At 39.7% G+C, this 24,216-nt stretch overlaps 1 protein-coding gene across 1 annotated transcript in view; it reads right to left on the reverse strand.

Annotated features, from left to right (window-relative positions):
* The window catches only part of zgc:153039 (uncharacterized protein LOC767698 homolog), a 72,922-nt gene that overhangs the window by 24,996 nt on the left and 23,710 nt on the right, over positions 1-24,216 (reverse strand). Inside the window, exons 7-9 of the mRNA XM_054794490.1 lie at positions 9,047-9,204; positions 8,268-8,350; positions 3,880-4,004 (exon numbers count right to left, since the gene is read on the reverse strand). Coding sequence (XP_054650465.1) covers positions 3,880-4,004; positions 8,268-8,350; positions 9,047-9,204 — 366 coding nt within the window. The remainder of the gene's footprint in view (positions 1-3,879; positions 4,005-8,267; positions 8,351-9,046; positions 9,205-24,216) is intronic.

Genomic DNA, 24,216 nt, shown 5'->3' on the forward strand with positions numbered 1-24,216 from the left:
TCTGTGCCTCATAGAAATGTGAAGCTTTCCAAATATTATTTCCAGCATTATTTAATTAGACTCTTATTTGTGAATTTATTAAGAGTAACCTATCTGACTTGTCGATAATAAGAGAACAGGTTATTCAATTAAACTAATAAATAGAATTAAAATAGACTGAAATTTCAGAATTTTTTGTTCGTGATCTGTGTTATCGTAAAAATATTTAACAGATAAATGGATTTCAGCGAGTGAGACCAACTTTAAAAAGCAGTGAAGAATGGAATGGCCATATACAACAATTTAGATGTCACTGACATGTAACCCATGAATAAATTTGAAATAATTTCATGCTTAGCAGAAAATCGGTTTTCAAAGAGTCAGTCAAAGCAAGTCATCAGAATCTATTTAATCCTCCTGAGACCTGGCAATGCATTTTTGTCCTCTGCAAGGGACAAGCGTTTCAAAGCCTTATTTCAAATACCAAACTTTCCACAAGAATAAAGGGGCTGCCACAACAAGCAGCGTGTTTTATGGGCAAAAAAAAGTTACTCAATTTAATCTGGTAACATCCATTAATTTTGAAGATGCTGAAAACAACAACATTAACAACAGCTTTTCCAATGTCCTCTGAGGTGGACATGAGGACATACGACTACTCCCACTACTACTACAACTACGTTTCCACATAAAATGATGAAGATGGTTGATGCAAAAATAATGCATCAAGCAGCAAAAATGCATGTGTGTAACAAAGAGGAAAAATTGCATATTGCAGTATCATTTATGGTGTGAATGAAAAAGTGTGGCACGAAATTCACAAAATGCCGAAATTGTAGAAATGAAGTGACAGTTTTCAATGTTTTTTTAATGTCTTGTAACTGTGGTAAGAGTATTTCCGCGAAGTAGGAATCCTTCATTAAAATCAAATATTGTCATAGATAGAGCATAGATAATCAATTTACAACCTTCTAAATACAGTTTTTAACATTATCAGAGCTCTCTACACATAAAATAAGACCCCTATAGTCACCTTTGCACTCAAAAATAGTACTGTAATAATATTAAGAGTTTTCCTCCTTTCTGATTTCTTAATTTTTTCCATCTTTGTCACAATTAAATGTTTCAGATCATCAAACTAATTTAAATATGAGTCAATGACAACACAACTGAACACAAAATGCAGTTTTTAAAGGAGACTTTTTATTATTAAAAGGAGAAAAAAAAACTGATTGCCCCCTCAACATAATAACTGGTTGGGCCACCCTTAGCAGCAACAACTGCAATCAAGTGTTTGAAATAACTTGCAATGAGTCTCCTACAGCGCTGTGGAACAATTTTGGCCCCCTCATCTTTGCAGAATTGTTGTAATTCAGACGCATTAGAGGGTTTTCGAGCATGAACCGCCTTTGTAGGTCATGCCACAGCATCTCACTAGAATTCAGGTCAGGACAAAGTCTTCATTTTGTTTTTCTTCAGCCATTCAGAGGTGGACTTGCTGGTGTGTTTTGGATCATTGTCCTGCTGCAGAACCCAAGCTCGTTTCAGCTCGAGGTCACAAACACATGGCCGGACATTTTCCGCAGGGTTTTTCGGTTTGGTGCTTCCATTTATCACAGCATGTCTTCCAGATCATAAAGCAGCAAAACCGCCCCAGACCATCACACTACCACCACCATATTTTACTGTTGGTATGATGGTCTTTTTCTAAAATGCGGCGTTACTTTTAAGCCAGATGTAATGGGACACACCTCTTCCAAAAAGTTCAATTTTTGTCTCGTCAGACCACAGGGTAGTTTCCCAAAGGTCTTGGGATGATCAAGATGGTTTCTGGCAAAATTGAGAAGAGCCTTAATGTTCTTTTTGGTCAGCAGTGCTTCTCGTCTTGGAACTCTGCCATGCAGGCCATTTTTGCCCACTGTCTTTCTTACAATGTAGTCATGAACACTGACCTTAACTGAGGCAAGTGAGGCCTGCAGTTGTTTGGATGTTGTTGTAAGATCTTTTGTCATCTTGTGGGTGAGTCGTCGCTGCGCTTTTGGGGTAATTTTGGTTGGCCTGCCACTCCTGGGAAGGTTCACCACTGTTCCATGTTTTCACCATTTGTGGATAATGGCTCTCACTGTGGTTGACTGGAGTCCCAAAGCTTCAGAAATGGCTTTAACACCTTTCCCAGACTGATAGACCTCAACTAATCTCAGTTATGTTTTAACAGGGGTTGCACTTGTGGCCTAGTGGTTAGCATGTTGGCCACAGTCAGGAGATCGAGGACATCTGGGTTCAAATCTCCGTTGGACATTTCTGTGTGGAGTTTGCATGTTCTCCCCTTGCGTGCGTGGGTTTTCTCCGGGTATTCCGGTTTCCTCCCACATTCCAAAAACATGCATGTTAGGTTAATTGGAGACTCTAAATTGTCCATAGGTATGAATGTGAATGTGAATGGTTGTTTGTCTTTATGTGCCCTGCGATTGGCTGGCGACCAGTTCAAGATGTACCCCGCACTTTTTGACAACACTGTAGTGGACATAATAAGAGAAAATAAGATATATAAGGCATAAATAAGACATAATATAGACTCACATTATAGGATTGGGAGAGTTCCTTGTTTTTGTTCATTTTTTACTTCTTTTTTCTAGACAGTACTCATCACTAACATTACTGACTCCTAGTTACCCGTGTAGAATACCACATATCATCACAACGTCTTTGAATGCATCTTCTGAATTCCTTATATATGTATTTTATATATGTATTTTTTTATGAAAATGCTTAATAGGCTGTATTCAACCATGTAACAGGGAAGATTTATTAATGAATATATTTTTGAAAAACTGTGACAGAGTGAAGCCACAAAATTCGAAGTGCGAAATGGCGAGGGATTACTTTTCTTATGGGAAAAATTGTTTCAGCTTTCCTATGATTCGGTTTTGGATAGACCCTTTGGAATGGATAAATAGCGAAAACCGAGGCACCACTGTATATACACGTGCTTGGGCGTTTCTAAGTGTTCCTATAAATTTCAGAACTAATATTCAGTTTTTACAACAAGGGGAATCCATAATACAAAATGCAATGTTGGAGGTGATATGTTATAACAAGGCAGTGATGCACTGTGCCTAAACAGCTTCTCTCCAGTGTGACAAATTAAAAGCAGAAGCACTTATCATGTTTGGAATGTATCTCTGAGCCCAAAGGAAGGTTTTAATCCCGGAAGGTATGACTTTAGGAAAGCAGTCTGGGTTCCTGCATTTGGAGATCTACATCTGTCATGACAGATAGCAGCAGTCGCAACCAGACATATGAAATGACTCATAAAAAGTAATTCAAATGCCAACAGTGCCACAATGTAATCATTGAGCTAAAGACAACTTATACCTTCCCCATGCCGCTGCTCTGTGGAAATGGCTTCAGGGAGTGTTTATAAATCAGGGTCATTGCAAGTGTCCTAGGAATGCAAGCCACACACCAAAACACAAACACTGTAAATTTAAATCTCTTAGCATCTCCAATCCCAGGTACTTGAATAACCAATTCACATCGCACACCCTCAAACACAGTTTTATTGCTGGTCCCTCTCCAATATTGGGTCATAGGCAGGGGCCAGGTTTATGTCTTTTAATTAGTACGCCGTTGCCATAGTAGCATCCAGCTGGAATATAATAACCCCTTTCACACATAAACAATGGTGCCCATAAAGAACAGCAAATGAGAGGCAGCGTGATTAGAGAAGAAAAAAGAAAATGTACAACAAAATATTACATCCTAGGGAGTTGTATTTATTACCTTTATGATCAACATGTGACCTGTTTTAGGGTATGATAGGCAAGACATACAACTGCATATTGGAAGGTGGTGGGCCATAACACTCTTTCTGTGTATATGTTGGGATAGTTGTCTTACCTGAAATTAGGTGCGGAGGCCCATTCCAGAGCGAGGCAAGCCAAGTCCACAGCAGCATAAACCAGCAAAAAGAAAATGGTCACAATACTGGCAATGGTGTTGAGCTTCCCAGAAAACAGCACCAGCTACGGCAAATAAACAAAAGAAGACAAAGAGAAATAAATAAATGAGAAGAGAAAGCACCCTGAGAGAACGCTGCAATGAAAAAGACCGTTATGAAAAGAGGAGTTTGGGAGAGGCTGACCTGAGTTGACCAGATCTAAAGTAAGTAAACCAAAGTAAGCAGCAACAATTTTATTACACTTTCTCAAGGGACAACAGCATGTGGACATACTGGATCTTCAAGTAGTCAATGTACAGCTTGGAAAGCAGTACAGATTTACTGTCCTCTGAAAATAATTCAACAAACACCCTTTATGGGTTCAATAAATGGAGGCGCGTTTGGTGTTGTCACCATGTTGGAAAACAGTTTCCAACAGGAAGGGATCATGCTCTGCTTCAAAATGTCACAGTACAGGTTTGGAATTTATGTTTCCCACAGCTCCCCAGTGCCAGCAGCACTTATGCATTATTCTGGTACTGACTTGTGTTACCAGCTATTATTATCATTATTAATACAGACAATGGCTACTGTGTGTTGAGTATATTTTTGTGGATTGTAAATCTAAATCTGAAATGACCTTACAAGCAGTACACTGAAATATATCCACTTTTCATTTCTGCATTTTCTATGTACACAAAAGGCCTATTTCTCACATATGTTGTTCACAAATCTGTGTACAGTAAATCTGTGCTAGCATTTCCCCTTTGCCAAGATAATCCATCCACCTCACAGGTGTGGCACATCAAGATGCTGACAATGCACACCATTAAGCATGATGACTGTGCAGGTGTGCCTTACGCTGACCACAATAAAGACCCCTCCAAAATGTGCAGTTTTATCACACCGCACAATGGCACAGATGTGGCAAGTGTTGAGGGAGCGTCCAATAGACACCAGAGCTGTTGAATGTAATTTGTAACTCTTCTGCAATTGACTGAAGACTTATGAAAATGCAACTTTAGTAAGCGTGTGATGGAAGTCAACCATAAGAGACAAGTAATTGGGGAAATAGTGCATAAGACAAACCAAAGAAGCAATGATGTCGGAGAAATTAAAATGTGTGTAGATAGAAAAAAAAAAAGCGAAAAAGAAAGAGAAAGTTGGCAAGCGAGCATCTATGTAGGCGGTCAGTTGGTGTCTCTCAGTGCTCAATCTCCTGGGAGACACCATTAATTAACTATTTCGTCAGAAACAGGCCATGGCCTTGTTTCCCTGGCCACCACGTAGCTCCGCCGCTGTGCAGCCGCACGCTGTTTTGGTTTCTAACGTCACACTCCAGATTGCATGTACACAGGAATTCCGGGCCAAAATTAACATATTTGGCACCACCAGATTTGAGTGAAATTTCATCTGCAGATAGATATTAAAGTGAATTAATATCTGAATTTAGATCCTACATACCTTTTATCTTGCCCCGAAGCGCCGATACATGAGTTTGAAAGGCTTAAAATTGGACTTAACATTCAAAGCAGTCGTATGACTCATGGTGGTCTAACACTGAGTGTAAATCCGATGCAAAATTGAAGAGGAAAAGTAATTAACCTAACAAACATTTATACGAATCAAAATACACCCGATATCATATGAAAAAGCAACATTTTCACGGACGTCCCCATCGAGCGTGCAAACACAGTGTCAGATTTTACCGTTGCTTACTTCTGGGAATTGTTACATTCCTACTGAGGATAGGCGGCATACCTAGAAAATGGATGGATAGAAGGAGCAAGCTAGCTTGCTACTCGTCACGTTTGTTTACACGCTTGAGAGACGGTTTGATGAGATCATCTTTTGCACGCCGGAAAATAGGGGAGCCCATTTTTGCAGAGCTGCTGGAATTTCTCTTGGACAGTAATAAAGTATCTATCTATGTCGCTCTGTATCTATGCATGTATGTCGTGTAATTAACACCGCCGCCACAAGCGGCTGCCTTTCAAGCAGCTTTGTTTGTTTATACAAGAGCATTTTTACGTGCCATGAGAGCGACGTCCGGCATCGGTGTGATTCCCTGTCTACCCATTGATATCGAGGCGGCCACGCCAGCGCTACGATGCAAGTCAAGCGGCTAGTGAGGAAGTAGAGATTCAAGCCTTCGGTACCTTCTATTATCATGAGAAACGTGAATTTACTGCCGAGCTGGCAAGAACATCATGACCTTCAAATTTGTGTTTCACTGAATGGCTAAGAGCTAGCGTCCCAGAGGCTAACGCGAGGAGTTAGTCGACTCCAATACAGTCAGAGCGGCCAGGAACAACAGCCTGTGGAAAGCGCAAAGGGCGTGGGCTTTCTGTGGCAAACTGTGGTGTCATCCTGGCTGATATCACATTTTTGTGAGACGTGGGCCGATATTATCGGACATCCCTACATTTTATGCAATTCACACTTAAATGAATTCTGTCGCGGCTTTCACTGTCTCGTCTGTGTTGTATGTTTACATTAAAGAAAAAATAAAACCTGTGCTGAGCTCAATCGAGTAACGTTTGAGCCTTTGAGGTAAGATAACAATCACACTTTTGTCGTCAGTGAATCATTTGAATGGCGGTGGAACAGGCAGAGAGCAAGAAGATGAGAATCAATGGTCTCTGAGGAGCTAACGATTTCCATCTAATTGCTCCCCTTCTAGTCACAGGCAGTTGAAATGGGTGAAAAGGACAAGGGTGGGAGCGAGGAAGAGAGAAAAACTGAGAGCACAAATAATGATAAACCATTCAGCCTCTTCCACTCGCATCCAATAATGATGGTTTTGTCAAACCTCTTTTCTCCAAAGATCTTCCCCCTGTTTCTCTATCCTCTCTGCCAATATTGTAGTCTTCAGGCTAAATGGACTTCTTTAAACCACTTAAAAGACACACAGGCTTATTTGAGAAGGAAAAACTAACATTCTGCTCTGGTGTGATTCGCATTTATGAATTACAGTCACTTTGCTACTTTTAGGTGAAGACTCTTTCACAAAGAAATGTTTCAATTTTTTGCTTCGACAAATCCTTGAAATATAATAAAGTACCATAATTTCCACTATACAAGGCGCTACTTTATTCTCACGGGTGCGCTAATCTATGGTCACGTTCTAATCTCACGACATCTCGTGTACTTCACAACAGCTATTTTGTGCTTCATGCATCATGGAAAATACACAAAGAAATGCATATGATACAGCATTCAAGTTAAATGCGATCGAGCTAGCAACTTTTGGTCAAGTCCGCCAGTGTGGAGCAATGTCAAAAAGTCCACTATCACAAATGGGTTTTGAAAGGCTGGAATACTGCGTGATGGACACGACAAGCTCGAGCGCCAAATTGCCTCGAGACAAAGGGGACAAAAGAGCAACAGCGAAAGAGAAAGAGAGACTGACAAAGTGTGTGATGAAGGAATTATGAGGCTGCTCAATTCTGACACTTAAGAAGAAGAGGAAGATGAAGACGGTAATGAATGACTTTTCTGGTAGACTACTGTTTAAGTAGCTGTGTCACACGCACTGTACGGCACTGTTTGGTACAAAAAACATTTAATTAAAAGTTTAAAACATTTGCACAATGTGGTGTAAACAGAATAATAGGAGTGTTAAGGTGACTAAAGGGGTGTTATTTCATTTCTATAAGGCTATAATAATGGTAAAAAGGGTATTTAGAAGGTCATAAACAGGTATTCTATGCTGTAAACACAAAAATATTCAGGAACACTGAGGAACACTATTGAATTATAGAAATATTTTATTGCAAAACACAAAGGTGGTGTCCATATTGATTTTGCTGACATACAGTGTCTTAGTGAATACGTTGTCACATTTTCAACGAAGGTAAAAGTAACCTTAAATGTTAATTTATCATCTTCATTAATCATTTATATCAATTGAGAATTGGTTTATGCATGTAAAACAATAATTGGAAACTATAAGAATTGTTTTGTGTTAACACGAGACTCATGGCGTAACTGTGTTAGTTAGAAAAAAAATTTTAGTCAACCCATGATGATATCGTAGACGGGCAACGAAGCTGACCTCCGGTTCCGGTTCGTGTGATGGCAAGCTAATAGGCTGCTAACAAGGACGTTTTGGGATTTAAAAAAAAACAAAAACATTAGGAACACAGTTGGACTCACAGAATGTATTAATAACACGACAAGACGCGCCTTATTATATGTTAACCTTAGAATGTATCCAAACCGAGGCAAAATTTTAGCATACATTTTCGACGTCAAGTGAAAAACACACGAGGTTGCACTGTAAATAAACGCATGCAAATGTTAATAGATACACTGAAGGACAACGCAATTCTTCATTGTCACTCACTTGCACAAGAAACCAGGAAAGAAGCACAGAGACCCAGGGGTTGCCACTGGTGGATGTCTTCTTAGCAGGAGACAGCACCTTACCTAAAGGAAAGACGACAAGGAAACCAAATATAATTGATCATGCAGGGGTGGATTAGCGAGAGTACCCTGAGTTTTCCTAGTGGGCCGACCAAAAATGGGACAATGGGCTATGTGGACTAAATTAGCTAAGATGTAGCAAGCTTTCTAATTTTAACTCACTCAAAATTTCAAGCTTACGACTTGACTCGACCTGTCTTGTCTTGATTTGAGACCTGACTCGGACTTTCACGTCTCAACTTGAGACTCGAATCGAGACTTGGCGGGTCAAGACTTGAGACTTACTCAAGACTTTCAAAACACCGCCTTGCTCCCACCTCTGCTATGCAGCATCACATCTTTGAATTCACCTTCCGAATGCCTTGTATTAGTATTTTAGTTCATGTAGTCATTTTTATGCTTGAAAAATATGTAAAATTTGCTTCAATAGGTACATTCCTTGAATAATAATAAGCCGTATTCTAACACAAAACATCATGATTTATTAATCAATATATTTTTGAAAGACCACGACAGTGTGAAGCTGCGAAATCTGAACCGCGATATGGCGAGGGATGACTGTGTTGTCAGGAAAACAGAAGAAGTGAGGGTGTGACTATTCACTGTCATTAAAATAGTAAAGCGAGATCATTCGTAGCTTACATAGGACATAGGCAAAACTAAGCACTAGTCATGGGAAAAGAAATAGTAGTTAAATACCAAACAAGTCATCTCTGGCCAAGGCATACAGGATGCGTGAGGCTCCAATGAGGTTGCTCATGGCTGCTGAAAGTGTAGAGGAATAAACTCCGACGGTAACAAAAGGGTTCCAGATGTTGATGTCTCTGAGGAAACTGTAATCCTTCTGAAGTAACACTCTGGAAGGAAAACAGACAGCAATCAATTGTGTAATAGTTATTGGGTAGAGACTCAAACACTTAAGATGAAGAAGGAACGTCCAATCAACAAATATTTATTATTCAGGGCAGATTTACAGTATTTGTAATGCATCTATGGTAAAATAATATTCCCAAGTCATTCAATATCTGAAAACAATTTCACCCCAAACAGGATATAATCCAGCTTTTATCATTGGATTTCCAAGTGCAGTTTTTCCTGGCTTTCTTTACCCCAAAAAAACAACACATTTTTGTTTAAGACGCAACTTATCGATCTGCCTCATACATGCAAGGGTGTCCAAGCAGTGGGGGAAATATTTCTTCGATCCCCTGCTGATCTTGATTTAGATTTTGCTTTAAGTTTAAATTGTATTTATATAGCGCCAAATTCACATGAGTTATTTCAATGCACTTCACACATTCACCAGGTCTTGTACCAGCTCCTGATATAGTGAGAAAAGAAATATAGAAATATACCAGCTATACATCAGAAAGCCAGACGGACCCCACGCGAGCAAGCACTTGCCAGTGGAGGCAAGGAAAAACTCCCTCTGGGGAAGAAATCTCAAACAGAACCCAGACTCTGGGGGGCAACCATCTGTCCCGATCAGTTGGGTGGAGGTAGAGAGACAAAGTAGAGTGACACGGAACAGGGAGAGGAGTCCTAAGCTCTCCCTCAGCAATAGAAGGAAGGAACAGGAGGTAAAGAGAGAAAGAGAAGGCAGTATAGAGGGGATGAGAGATTGAGGGGAGGATGAGAATATACGTTTATGTACAAAAGGGGTGTCAATTCATGTTAACTGTGTTACTTTTGCCGTGCAAATAAAGTTGAAAGGCATTGTTCCGGCCTGTGCCCGAATGTTGACATATTTCCTCTTTTTGTTTTTTACCCTTTTTGCCATTAAAAAATATCAGAGTTTAGACAAGAATGAGGAAGAATTGGTTTCATATTTGTGTGGTGCATTTTTTGTTGATTTTCTGTTGTTAATATTTTTTTTTATATTATGCCCGCTCGTTGTGTGGCACGCTTTTGCTCGAACACTTGAGGCGGAGGCGGAGGAGTAAGCTTGTTCACAGTTTTTCAGTATTATGTTCAGCACATGCCCTGCGATTGACTGGCGACCGGTCCAGGGTGTACCCAACCTCTCGCCCGGAGTCAGCTGGGATAGGCTCCAGCATACCCCCGCAACCCTGGTGAGGATAAGCGGCATAGAAAATGGATGGATGGATGGCATTTGGAGGACAGTTGTTTTGATAATGTGTGAAAGAAAGCTTGGGACTGAATTTGTATTACATCAGCTGTTTTGACTAGCTTTCCTCGACCCAGACCGACATCTGCGAGTGAACACACAAGCGCTGACTGACACAAGCTAAAAACCCAGAAAAGCATGCCGAGGTGGCAGTAAATAAATCCACACTTTTTTTTTACTAGCTATATTCTACAAATCTTAGAATAATATGGGTTTTCATGTCAAATTTCAAGGCTAGCTAAACAGGGATCACTGTCACTTGTCCTTGCATCCTGCAGCCTCTGCATGGATGCGTCAATGTCAGTCACTGCCAGTCAAACAACATACCTGACATATACTGTATGTATATGTATAGAAAGAGAGATAGATAGAAACATATAGACATACTGTGTAAATAGATAAGGACTACTCGTCACAACACAATATCAGTGAATGTTGTTACTGTGTTATTGTTGTGAATATTTCTCTTTCTTGCCTTTGTTGTGTTTTGATGAGTCTGGTTGCCAGAAAGTGTCCTCGGCATGACGTCAAAGCCAAGATGGCGGCGGTTACGATAACTCACTGGGGGCGTTTGATAATCACAACTTCATTTCACTCGTATTGTTGTTTACTGTGCCCTGCGATTGGCTGGCGACCAGTCAACCCGACTGTCGCCCGAAGTCAGCTGGGATAGGCTCCAGCATGCCCCCGCGACCCTCAAAGAGGAGAAGCGGTATAGAAAATGGATGGATGGATGTTGTTTACTGACAAATGACAGAAGTATGACAAAAACTTTATTATTACTTTTTTTTGCTCCCTTTTTTGGTGTCATGAGCACTTTAAGGGTCAAAATGTGTGCAGAGTAGATGTTGGGAGTTCTGCAATTATTAAAATACATAAAATACATAAAAATGTATCGATACCACTAATGAATGATAATGTAAGATGATCCATGAACAGATGGAATCTGAGGCACGGTGTAGTCTTTAGCCCGGTCACCAGGCTAATACTAGAAGCTAGCAGGCTAGAGAAGGTGTTTCTCCAAATCATAATCCGACATAATCCACACTGTGCGCTTGTTGTAATTCCAGTAACGATTTACCATCATATATTAACTTAAATTCACCTTGCTGCAGGTTTCGAGGCCTGACTGACCGTCCGAACCAGTGCCTGTATTGCCAAACAAACTTTTCCGTCACACAGGACGCAACTATGGTGCGTTGACGGACCGCCGAACAAAGCGCAAAATCTGAACACTTGACGAAAAAACATTATCAGTGATCCATAAAGACATAAACATGTGAAAATTGTGGTAACACTGTTACATGTATGCTGTACATTTTACCTATATTATCACGTATTTATAAATTATTACTGATTTATGGAGAATGAGATGACAAAATGATGTATTTTTGGAGAAAAAAATGTGCGGTACAATAAATACTTTTTTAGTTATTTTTATTTTTTGTTTTTATTTTAATTGCAGGGCCATGAATGTTGGATCGCAAATTTGCAGGTATTATTGTGGACTTTATAACACTGCCCATTATTATATTTCAGTTGAAGGGCAATAACAGTTGGCAACTGCTGCAGAAGGACTGATGAAGAGGAAGATGAAAATGATACAAATCAATCTCTACTCTCTTCCATTGAACTACAGTATCTCACAATGAATGTCCCGAATACAGAAGGCGTCCATCTTTTTCAGCCTTAAACAGACATTATGAATGCATTACCTTTACATAAGGAGATCAACATCAAGTGGCCCAAAAGGTGGTGTGTCATTTATTGTAGGGGCAAAACACTTTTCAATGAAAATGCGGAGAGCAATGTGATGATTACTCTGCCAAGGTGCCTAATGATGAGTTCCTGGAAGGGACTCACTCCAGAGAGCGATGTGTGTGTGTGTGTGTGTGTGTGTGTGTGTGTGTGTGTATTAGGATGTACGCAAGATGCAGCATTCAACATGGAGAAAGTGAGATCAGAGATGAAAAACCACAGCAGGGTGTGCATGATTACCGCTGGCTCCCCACTTCCTTTCAATACAGCGCAGCCGGAGAGCAGAATTACAGTGTCTCACTCTCCTGATCCCTCTGAATTGCTTGTGGTGTTTCAAGACACACACACACACACACACACACACACACACACACACTTAGTTCAAAATGACATTTATTTTTAAAAGACTAACTGCTCCCTTCTCCTGACAGTCTCTCAGGAATTCAGTTTATTTTCATGACGGGACATTTGTACCCCCTAAAAAGTAACAGCATGACAGTTACAAAATCTATGTCACCATAAAATGAGTTACATCTGGCACACGCACCATCGATCCATTTCCCTCTAATATATCTACCATTATGGGAAAAGAATTAAAAACAAAAAAAGGTCAGTTAAGAATATAGTTTATGTGATGCCGCTTATAGAGAACACATAAAAACCTCTATTCCTTTAAACACAAATATCCGATGCTCCTATCGATCGGCCACCGATCTGTGTTGGCTGATTTCCTTAAAAAAAACACGTGTGCCGATAAACGCTTTTCAAAGCCGATCACAAGAACTGATCGGCGTGCGGCGGCAAATCCTACATGTCTGCTGTGTCGCGTACGTTTGCCAACAAAATGACGCGTATCTCGTATTGAGCTTGACACGGGCTACGCCAATCGATGCCAGCGTGTTTGATCACTCCCTTCGCAAACCTATCGTTGCATCTTTGTTTACATGCTTTGCCTATCACAGGCTGTACTTTACATTGGCGGCGGCTAACTACTGTCGCTGGCTAGCTAGAGTTATCCACTTAGCTTCTGGTCTTTTGGACTCCAAATGTAACTTTTTACCACATTGACATTTTCGTTTTAAAACAAACAAGCAATGCGGTTAGTTCGGAGCTCGTTTTTTCCCCACGGGAAAGTTACAAGTGGATATGACGTTCACGGGGTACATACTAACTTTTTCAAGTGTCTCTGAACAACTTTACTCTCTTGTTGTCTTTATACTTATTATGTCGTGTTTAATGAAAAACACATAGTGTGTCCAGCCTTACCATGGTGATACTATCACAGGGGTCTCCTATCTCACCAGCTGATTTTGAGTAGCTCACCAAAGGGTCAAAGAATATTTGCTTCAGCTCTTGTTGTTTTTCATTATAACTGTTAAATTCAGACTTTATATAACGACAAATGACCACAAAATAGCATAATGACGATGGCCACACTCTTTGGAGATATGCTTGGTTAATAGAGAAGTGTGCCATTTAAATGTTGCCGGTCATAAACGAAACACAAACAGTTGACATGTCTAAAAGTGATGAAACTTGGAGACCCACGCAACCTGGACACTGAATTTATTCTGTTTTAACTTCAGCAGGACAGCTTTCCATTTAATAAAGATATGTATTTGTGTTAATTTATTCTGTTAATTTTGTTATCTTGAGCTAAAAAAATAATTGTTGAACAGTTTATTTCCCACGTATTCATATTGCTCCAAAATGAATCAAATTAAATTTAGGTTTGTGTGGTGTTTCCCCCCACATTCCGAAAACATGCATGTTCGGTTAACTGGAGACTCTAAATTGTCCATAGGTATGAATGTGAGTGTGAATGGTTGTTTGTCTATATGTGCCCTGAGATTGGCTGGCGACCAGTCCAGGGTGTACCCTGCCTCTCGCTCAAAGTCAGCTGGGATGCACTCCAGCACACCCCCACGACCCTAGTGAGGATAAGCGGCATAGAAAATGGATGGATGGATGGATGAATGGATGGAGCCAAAGAGAGTTGCAAGTGCCATCATGCTGATAAAGAAGACACACTATTGAATTAAAAAAATAACACAAATGTGGTGTACGTGTCAATCTCGCTGTCACATCGTGTCTTTGTCAACAATCATGTCTTCAATGAAGGTATTACTTGTAACACAAATGTGGCGTACGTGTTGATCTCGCTGTCACATCGTGTCTTTGTCAGCAATCATGTCTTCAATGAAGGTAAAAGCAACCTTAAATGTTAAACTATTCCTTTCATTCGTCATTTATATGCATGTAAAACTAACTGTAAAACTGTAAAAATTTGTTTTGTGTTCACATATTTGGCTTTCTGGAATGGAGTATTTGGATTTACATTATTTCTTATGGGAAAAACGGATTTGGTTAGAGTGTGTTTCGGTTAGACTGGGACCTTTTGGAAAGGACTAATGACGCTGAACAGACTTATATTGTGTCTTATATATATTATACTACATTTCTGTCCGTGTTTACTCCTGTATTTATTCCTTTCATTTGGTAAACACAGGAAGTGAACTAAAGAATGTTCTTTAATGTAACTTTCTAAAGCATGGTCCAGTAGTACAATCCGGTTTAATGTAGTTTTTAACCCTGGGATCTTCTCTTGTTCTTGTTCTTTCTCAGGCAGGCTGAGAAAGAACAGGCAGGCTTTCTGATGTAATTTAGACGCTCATCACGTCTTCTTTCAGGTCCACTGAATACTTCACATTATGCATTGATTAGGTACTGTTAACTCCACGCAAAGATTTGAGTAAACACACACACACACACACAGAAATGGTACACTTCATGGTTTTATGTCTTTAGAAGACCATCTTTGCTTGAATCACCACAAGGGTTGAAACAGTAGAAAAACTTGAAAAAAGCCAGACAAACAGAAATTATTTATTCATGGAGTGTCCCAGTGTCCATTGCTGGACACTGGTTGATATCAGATTTGTCTGGACTTAGAAACAATATTTCTCATAGGAAAAATTTAGTTCCATGGTCAAACTGTCAGCATCATAATATTGATACACTCCTGAAGAAAATCTTAAGACCAGTTGAAAAATTGCTCGAATTTGCATTTTGCACATTTGGATCTTAATGAGGTTTCAAGTAGAGCTACAATATGCAAAAACAAGAAGGGGGACTGTCATGCCCTCCTGATGGCTAAAGCTAAGAAGCTTTCTCTTTTTGAACGTGGTCGGATTGTAGAGCTGCATAAGCAAGGCTTCTCGCAGCGTGCCATTGCTTCCGAGGTCGGGTGCAGTAAATCAATCATTCTAGATTTTTTGAAAGATCCTGAGCATTATGGAACAAAAAAGTCAAGTGGTAGACCCACAAAAATCACACTTGTGCTGAGCCGAAGGATCCAATTGGCTGTTCATCAAGACACAGGGCGGTCTTCGAGCAGATTAAAGCCCTTACTGGTGCCGACTGCAGCGCAATAACCATCAGACGGCTTCTGCGGGAAAAGGGTTTAAAAAACAAAAAACGAATTCAAAGACCTCGTCTCCTTCAACGGCACAAAACTGCCCGTTTAGACTAGCATCAAACATGGGACATTGAAAGGTGGAAAAAAGTTGTATTCTCTGATGACAAAAAATTTAACCTTGAGGGTCCAGATGGCTTCCAACGTTACTGGCATGACAAGGAGATCCCACCTGAGATGACAGTGGAGGGGGATCCAACGTGATCTGGGGTGCTTTTTCATTCAGTGGAACACTGGAGCTTCAGGTGGTGCGGGGTCGTCAGATGGCAGCTGCTTACGTGCAGATGTTGCAGCGGGCATCGCTCATGACTGAGGGCCCTCGTCAGCTGTGTTTTTCACAGGACAACGCTGCAGTTCACAATGCTCGCTTGACCAAGGACTTCTTCAAGGAGAATAACATCACTCTTTTGGAGCAACCTGCATGTTCCCCTCATTTAAATCCCATAGAGAACATTTGGGGATGATGGCAAGGGACGTTTATAAAAATCGTTGTTAAGTCTGGTACTTCGGTGGTGGTCTCACCGAACAATTACTGACACGGAGTGACCAATGTAAAATTCTACCTTTATAAGTTGGTGGTCTTAATGGCTTATCCTGTATTTGTATTTTACTTCATTTAGTCATTTTCATGCTTGAAAATACTTAATTTGGGCAAAAAATATGTACAATTTGCTTAAATTTGCATTTTTTCATAATAATACGCCGTAGTCAACCACAAAAGAGCATCATGTATTAATTAATATTTGAAAATCCGCAATAAGAGTAAGGGAGCAAAGTTCGAACCATGACGTAGCGACGGGAAACTGTACACCACTTTTGACACCAATATATAACAAAACAACTATGTGGGAGAATGTGCGTACCTGCACGCAAACTCTAGAACCGGCATGGATACATTTGGAGGCAGTGAGAACTGGAAAATACTAAGAGATGAAGCAAATCTTCTTTGGTGAACTACTCAACATCAGCTGGTGAGCTACCTGTTGGAGACCCCTGTGAGAGCGTCACTGTCTAAAGCTGTACACACTCCGTGTTTCAGGTGCACAACTTCGACACACAACTAGTGTTTTGAAAACAAGCCATAAGTATTATAATGATAACAAGAGAGCAAGATTGTTAAGTGACACTTAAGTAAGTGGTAAGTTGTGGGTGATCATAGCTCATAGCTCGACCGGGGGACAAAAACAAGCTAGCTAGATGCCGCCAGCCGGGCATGTAAACAAAAATGCCAGAAAGTGGAATGAGATTGAAACGTGAGCGATCACACACGCTGGCCTAGATAGGCTTAGCATGTGACACGCTGTCGTCAATTAACTACACATTTTACGGGCTATTGTTCATTCTCCCGACAATACGAAACAAAGTCAAAGTCAACATAAGACGTGTTGTGTTGCGTGACTCGTGTATCTGGCCGCACATGCGTACGTGCCAGCAAGGTAGACAGGCGATTCCAGTACATGTTTATCAAAACAAAGCGCAGTGAAACATTTTAATGATATTTTAAATCGTTTTCAAACAAATTGTGATCAATATGTGCATAAATAACAAGCTATATACAAACAGTATGTATCCATATAGCATACATAGCCAGTCAAATTACTTCAAATTATTTTCAAGTCATTTTTAAGGTGTGGCGGCTTTTATTTTGTAGTTGCGCACCGCCATGGTCAATTACATGTAGCGGAAACCCTGAGCTTGCTAGCTCAGTATGTCCGTGGTCTGGAATTCTTTCCAGATTTCACCTTCAGGTTGTAAATTTGCAATTTGCAATGACAGTAAAGCACTGTGACGGGGGAGAAAGGCATTTTCCTTTCATAATTCTAATCTAATACCACACATCAGGAAGACGTTTATGCATGTCTTTTACTGGGCAACTTGGGATCACAATACCGAACCACAAGCGTGAACCAGCCAACCATGCCGAGTCAATCATGAAAAATAATCCAAGGTGTATGTGAATGGGTCAATATTATTGATTTCTATGATAGGCAATATAAATCGTGAAAAGCTTGAAATTTGAAAACTAGCTTTCAAATCAAAAATTCCTGCACATCGGGTAACTGAACACAAGTGGTTGACAGATGCAATGAGAGACAGTGAGCGTGTCTATGTATTAGGTGACAGTACTTGTTCTCCAAATTCCATAACCAATGGAATATTTCTTATGACTGTGTGAGTGTGCTTGTGTGCCTGCAGAGTAATTATTGATTGGCTCATCCATCTGAAATGAAGGGAAATCAAGGCGCGAGGGGGAGTGACAGATTAAAGCAGCTTGCTTGGAGTAGAGAAGATTTAAAGCTAAACAACTCAAAGGCAGCCACTGAGCTTGTCTGTCTGATTGTTCTCATTCCATCCTCCAGGTCTTTTATTTACCACTTCTATTCATTATTTCGGTCGTGTATTTTTTCCCCATCCATTATTAATGTATTTGCGATAATTTATTGAAAACTCCACTGTCTGCTTAAAGGAAAACTGCCAATTTTGGGGAATTTTGCCCATCATCCACAGTCATTATGTGAGACACGATCAAGTATGTGTTTCTCTTTTCTCTGAGTTCTAAAGATATAGTTCAGACAATGCTTCAAAAGGACCAAAAAACGGCAAAATACTGCAAGTATTACATGTTCTCATGAATGTACCTGTTACTACTTGGTTACAGCATGTATATAAAACCATAAAAGCTTTTTGGAAGTGTTTAAATAGTGGTCACTGTAGGCAGTATAGGTGTGCCCCATTACGTGCAGTAATGAGCTGTCTCTCTTTATCTATTTTTATATCTTTAGAACGCACAGAAAAGAGAACTGCGTGTGTTCGTGTTTCACATAAGGATTGTGGATGATGGGAGAAATTCCCCAAAAAAGTGCAGTTTTCCTTTAAGTAAATTAGAATATAAAGCAGGTACATTCTACTGCGATTCCCGTGGTCTCAACGCATACATGTGCAGCGGCTCATGACAAAAACTAACATCTGAATCATCAAGTCTAATGACTCTCGAGAAAAGGCTTCAGTGTCTCCAATGAATGCTGAAATGAGATGAGAGCTTGTTACTGAGAGATGGCTCCAGCTTATGGCTACCACAAGCGAAATGATCATGTGACCATTTGTCTCTCTACAATATGAAAATGATGGTTATGTAAATCAATACACCTACTTTCTGGAAGATACAAGTCCATCTTATGAATCTCTCAGGGCGAGTTCACACCTAGAGTTTGCTTTCTCTGGTCCAAATCAGTTGTTGGGTTTGTAAACTTGGTGCGTTTCACCACCTGGTGTATTTCTTCATTAAATATGAATAAAGAAATAAATTAAATATTATTAAATATTAATACATTCTGAAAAGAATAAATAAAAACTGATAAAATTGTATAATGAATAAATAAATACAGAACATACAGTATGATAACTAACTTATGAAATGAAACAATAAAGAATAAACACAGGAGTAAAAACTAGGAGTGTGCTGCTCCAATATTGATATCGGTCCGAGAGTATAAAATGCGTATCGGATTCTATCCGCGTGCATCAAAAATCTCCGATATTTGCACTCCGATACAAGCAGTCAATTCCACACACCGCTATGGCGTTTCTAGCCAGCAGCGGCAGAATAGAGCCCACATGATTGCAACAACTGCACATGTTAAAGTCGCAAGGAGTACGAGTGATGTTGGCCGTGTGGCAGTAGTTTTTGTTAAAGTCGGGGAAAAAAACATCGCTGCCGAGTGCAAAATTTGTCATAAACAAGTGGTGGCACAGAACCGGGGAAGTTTAATACATCGCACATTTGAAGTAGCATCACAAAAAACGGCATGAGGATTTTTGCAAGACCACGGCCGCCTCGCCGAGTGTGAGGGACTCTTATGGGATGGCAAAAAGTCATTAGCTAGACCAGAAAAAAGCCAACCCTTGTTAGTGTTGAGTAATGTCGGGTTTAAATGCTTCATTCAGCACCACGAACCTCACTAGATTATGCCTACCGGCACTACATTGTGGATAACACTATACCATATGTGCATCAACAAGTACAGTAAATGAGTCAGTGTTGTTCTCATACCTACTGTTGATGACTATTGTGCCCTATTTGAGTGAAATCACTTGATGAAGCCTTTTCTAACAATCCACCCTACAAAATAAGTGTGTACGATTCCCGCTGATCGGATCAATATCGGTAGTGATATTTATTTTGTTGTTATCCTTCTACTTAATAGATTTGATCTACTTGAGAGACATGAGACACAGTGATTTCTATAGTGATATTTCTATAGTGATAAAATAAAATCATGTTTACAGTCACCGTTACAGCTGCGTTACAACAGTCACTTTTATTGCAAATCGAAGAAGGTTCTCACCAAGCTGGAGCTGGGGTCCACAGGCTGTGCGCCAGTGGCGATTGCTCGACCACAAGGACTGTGGATGATGGGAGAAATTCCAAAAAAAGTGCAGTTTTCCTTAAGTAATTTTTTTTTTGCGCTGCTTTTTTTTATTACAGCGTATGAGTGCTGTTACAGTCCGAGCCTGGCCCTTTAAGAAGAACTGCACTATGGGAAGATGAGTGTCTATTTCTTCCCTTTCTCTCGTCTGTCTGCACCGCTCATTGTTTTCTGTGTCCTGATTGGCAGTAGACCACTGTCAATCAATCTCCTTCGTGCCGTCCTGCCATGTCTCCTGTGTCATGCTAGCTTGCTTGCAAATAAATCTTCGGTTCGTCTGCAGCAATATATTTTAACAAGGATAAAAAAATGCGACAGTCCAGCAGAACGGTGCCAGGACAAAAAGGCGCAGTCAGAGGAGTGAAATATGCGTAAGTGACTTAATTTCTTGTGTTGATCATTAAGGTTGATCGTCAAAATTCAACCAAAGGTTTGAACTTTTTTGAGACTTTTTAAACAAGACAGAAATGTGACAAAATGCCATTGCCTGTATGAGAAAAGTGTACAAAGTGTATGGTGAGGGGTTTTACAGCCTTAAAACATATAAAATAATTGTAAAAAAATGAAGTTGGCTACTTCGCGGATTTTACTTATAGCGGGCTATTTGGGTAACCTATCCCCTCTGATAAACGAGACAACACTACAGTATTACGAACAGCAAAGTGTACAAGCACATTCAAAGGTCAAAATGTGCACCGTGTACAAAAAATGCATACATCTTGTCCGGTCTGCAAAAAGATATGTACAGCAATCACATGCAGAAGAAACTTGCTCAGAAACAGGACATTTTTACTGCGCTGAACAATGTTTTCAGCAAAGTATATCAACAAAGCAACCACAAAGGCACAAGACAGGTGTAAATGCTGCCTGCTGACAAAGACACATATGATGTGGCTAATTGCATTCAACTGTATGTGTTTTAAAGGCATGCTCCACAAATTAACCATCCCAGTATAACTGTGGTCTGGAATTACTTCCAAGTTTGGCCTTTGGATTGTAAATATTTAATTTGCAATGACTGTGAGATGAAGTGTTATGTTTTGCTCTTTGTGTGTAATACATCTCCATCTAAATAGTCTTGCTGACTACTAATGAGGAACAGGTACTGCTCCATGCGCTTCCCAGGGACCGCAAAGCAGCTGCACATGTCGTCAAACAGGAAACAGAAAACCAAAATATCAGCACAGGAAATAACGTAAAAACTAAGAAAAACAAACAACTAAAGTCCAACATGTAATGCGGAACATGATATAAAGCACTGGTAATGCAATGGGGGAGTAAGGCATCTTCCTTCAATACTTCTAATCTAATATCACACCGAGAGTCTGAATCACACGCAGCGTTTTGGTACTTTTTCTATAACTTGTCTTGCATATTTTGCACAAACAGCGTTTATTTGTTTAGTAAAAGTAAAAGAAGCATGATGTGTTCATTACACAAAATTACTTTGAGGTTAGAGCTGCTGCTGATATCCGTATCGATAATAAAGTGCTGGATAATATCGTATATCGGTAAGACAGCCTGTACAGAGCATCTGTATTACAAAGCGACAACAACTTTATCACAGCTCGAAATTTGTAAGACGCGTTATACCTCAATATGGGGCGGCATAACAATTATTTCCGATTAATCTGAAGCTTGATGTCTCCATTAATTGAGTAATCAGTTGGGCCCTAAAATGAACCAAACACAAACAGTTAGTGGTTTGATATATCTGGATCACATATCAGAAAAAAGGTAAAAGGTAAAGATCACTGTTTCCCGAAGTCAAACCTGATGTGTGTGAATATCTTGTTTTGCCAAAAAAAACACAAAAATAACAGGTGTGCTTTCAATGAGCGATTAAGGAAATTAAAACATTGACATTTGAGAGGCTGAAATCTGAAGATATTTACATTTTTAAATCAAAAAATGATTAAAAGAATAACAAAATAGTTGTTAATTAATTGGATAATCGATTAATCATCAGCTTGTTGTTGCAGCTCTACAGCAGTAGTATCTGACATGGCGTCGTCAATGATATCAAGCCTCCAAAAGACCACTTAATCATTTGCAGAGCAACAAAGGCACTAGCACGGACCTACATCCTTTACTGCTGGGATTTAGTGTTCATATTTAACCCCACTTTACCGTGACCTTGTAGGTACTTAAAAAGTGTAGCTGAGGTACTCCGGGAGCAAGAAAGAGATACAGACAGATAAACTAGAGGCAGAAAGTAAAAGAGAAGCAAGAGGGAATTGTAGAAGCCAGAGAGACAGAGCGAAAGCAAAAGATAAGTGCTCACAGGGGAGATGGCTGTGGGTAAGGATTATTAAATGCAATCAATAACTAACAAGGCCTCTGCGTAGGTATGTGTGTGCGTGCATGCGCATATACAGTAGATATATGTATATGCACGTGTATGTATATATATATGTATATACACACATATATATATATATATATATATATACACACACACAAATTCTAGCTGTCTGGCACTCCGTATTTCTTTTCCACATTTGACAAAGTTGATCTATATCAAATCTATTCCAGTAATCAGGCTAACGCCATACAAATGATGTGTGTCAAAAGACTTGCAAAAGACTAATGAGTCCAATAGTATAGGAGATTACTTGAACAATTGAAAAATGGAAACTGTAAAACAGTCTTGGGTATAATGAGACGTTGAATATCACTTGATACAGTTTTACAGATATTTTGAAATTTGGAGGAACCTCGTTTTGAGAAAAAATACTGACATCCAATATTGGGTATCTGTAAATGAAAGGTCATTGAATTTTTCCTCTCCAACACATAAATAGGTTTGAGATTATAATTCATATTTAGTGCTTGCCATAGATGGATTCATCAGTCATCATGAACATAAATCATGTAAACTGCCTTGTGCCTATCACAGAAAACACACGACCAATGGGCTGGCAAACCATTTTTAAAGGCCAGTATCTCAAACCATCACCCAAATTGTTCTTTTTCTCCTTTCTGTCCACTGCGCATTATCACGCCTTCTCTTTCTCCAACTCCTGAAGCTTTTCATTCAGACAGGACGTTGCGGAAGGCTGGGCCTGTGCCTGCACCCTGGTATTACCCATTTTTCAAGAGAACTAAAGAAGGCGTAAGTGACAGCAATCTCTGTAGAGGGAAGCTAGTGGGAAAACCAAGAATAGCCCCTTTTCCACCAACATTTCCAGGAACTTTTATTTCCATAATCTGATTTACCTGGTTAAATAGAAAAGGAAATCACATCAAAGGACCGCCTGTAATGGGTAAATTTTCCCTTGGGAGCATATAACTCCATTGATGATGATCACGTCACACTGAATTTTGTGGAATTAATCATATTGATTCTTGATTCATCACATATTTCCAGTTTTGCATCTCTATTAATTCTTATTAATGTCCCGAAAGTGTTCAATTTTCAATTTTGATGGGAATGTGTCAAGAAATATGGTTTGTTATTGCGCTTATAAAAGGTTTTGTGTCCATTTTTCCATTTGATTTTGCGAATATTAGTTATAATTATGCACTGACATACGTATGTATTTCTGCTAAGATACACATTAATATCACACTGACTTGCTATGAGCATCTGCTCAACGCTAGAGGCTGCTTGTCTCCAAAACAAGTCTTCCATATGTTTATCACCTGATTCAAATAGTCTTGGGTGTCTGGGCATGTTAGTCTGCCCTTCATCATCTCACCCCTGCCCTCGCATATGCGGTTTCCGATATTAACATTTAAGCACGAATAGTCGGACATTTTCTCTAGAAGCCATCTCATTAAGTTGTATTGATTTGTCTCCTTGCGTGCAAGATGCAGGTTTTATTAAACTGTACCTAATTACTCTAAAAAACTGGTTTTGTCTCGTATACTGTATATCTAGGAGCTGCCATCATTTTCCTGTGACAACATTTTTGCAATAAGAAACATGACACACAGTGACAAGGTTTTGGATGTATGCAAATATGAAACTGGAGGATGACACATCATACATTTACAAAAATAATGTGTCACGGGCGGGAAATGTGAAACTAGAATGAATACAATTAGACAGCATGTGAGTAGAGAAAATAAAAAATAG

The sequence above is a fragment of the Dunckerocampus dactyliophorus genome, chromosome 12 (genome assembly GCF_027744805.1).
Source record: "Dunckerocampus dactyliophorus isolate RoL2022-P2 chromosome 12, RoL_Ddac_1.1, whole genome shotgun sequence".
Lineage (NCBI taxonomy): Eukaryota > Metazoa > Chordata > Actinopteri > Syngnathiformes > Syngnathidae > Dunckerocampus > Dunckerocampus dactyliophorus.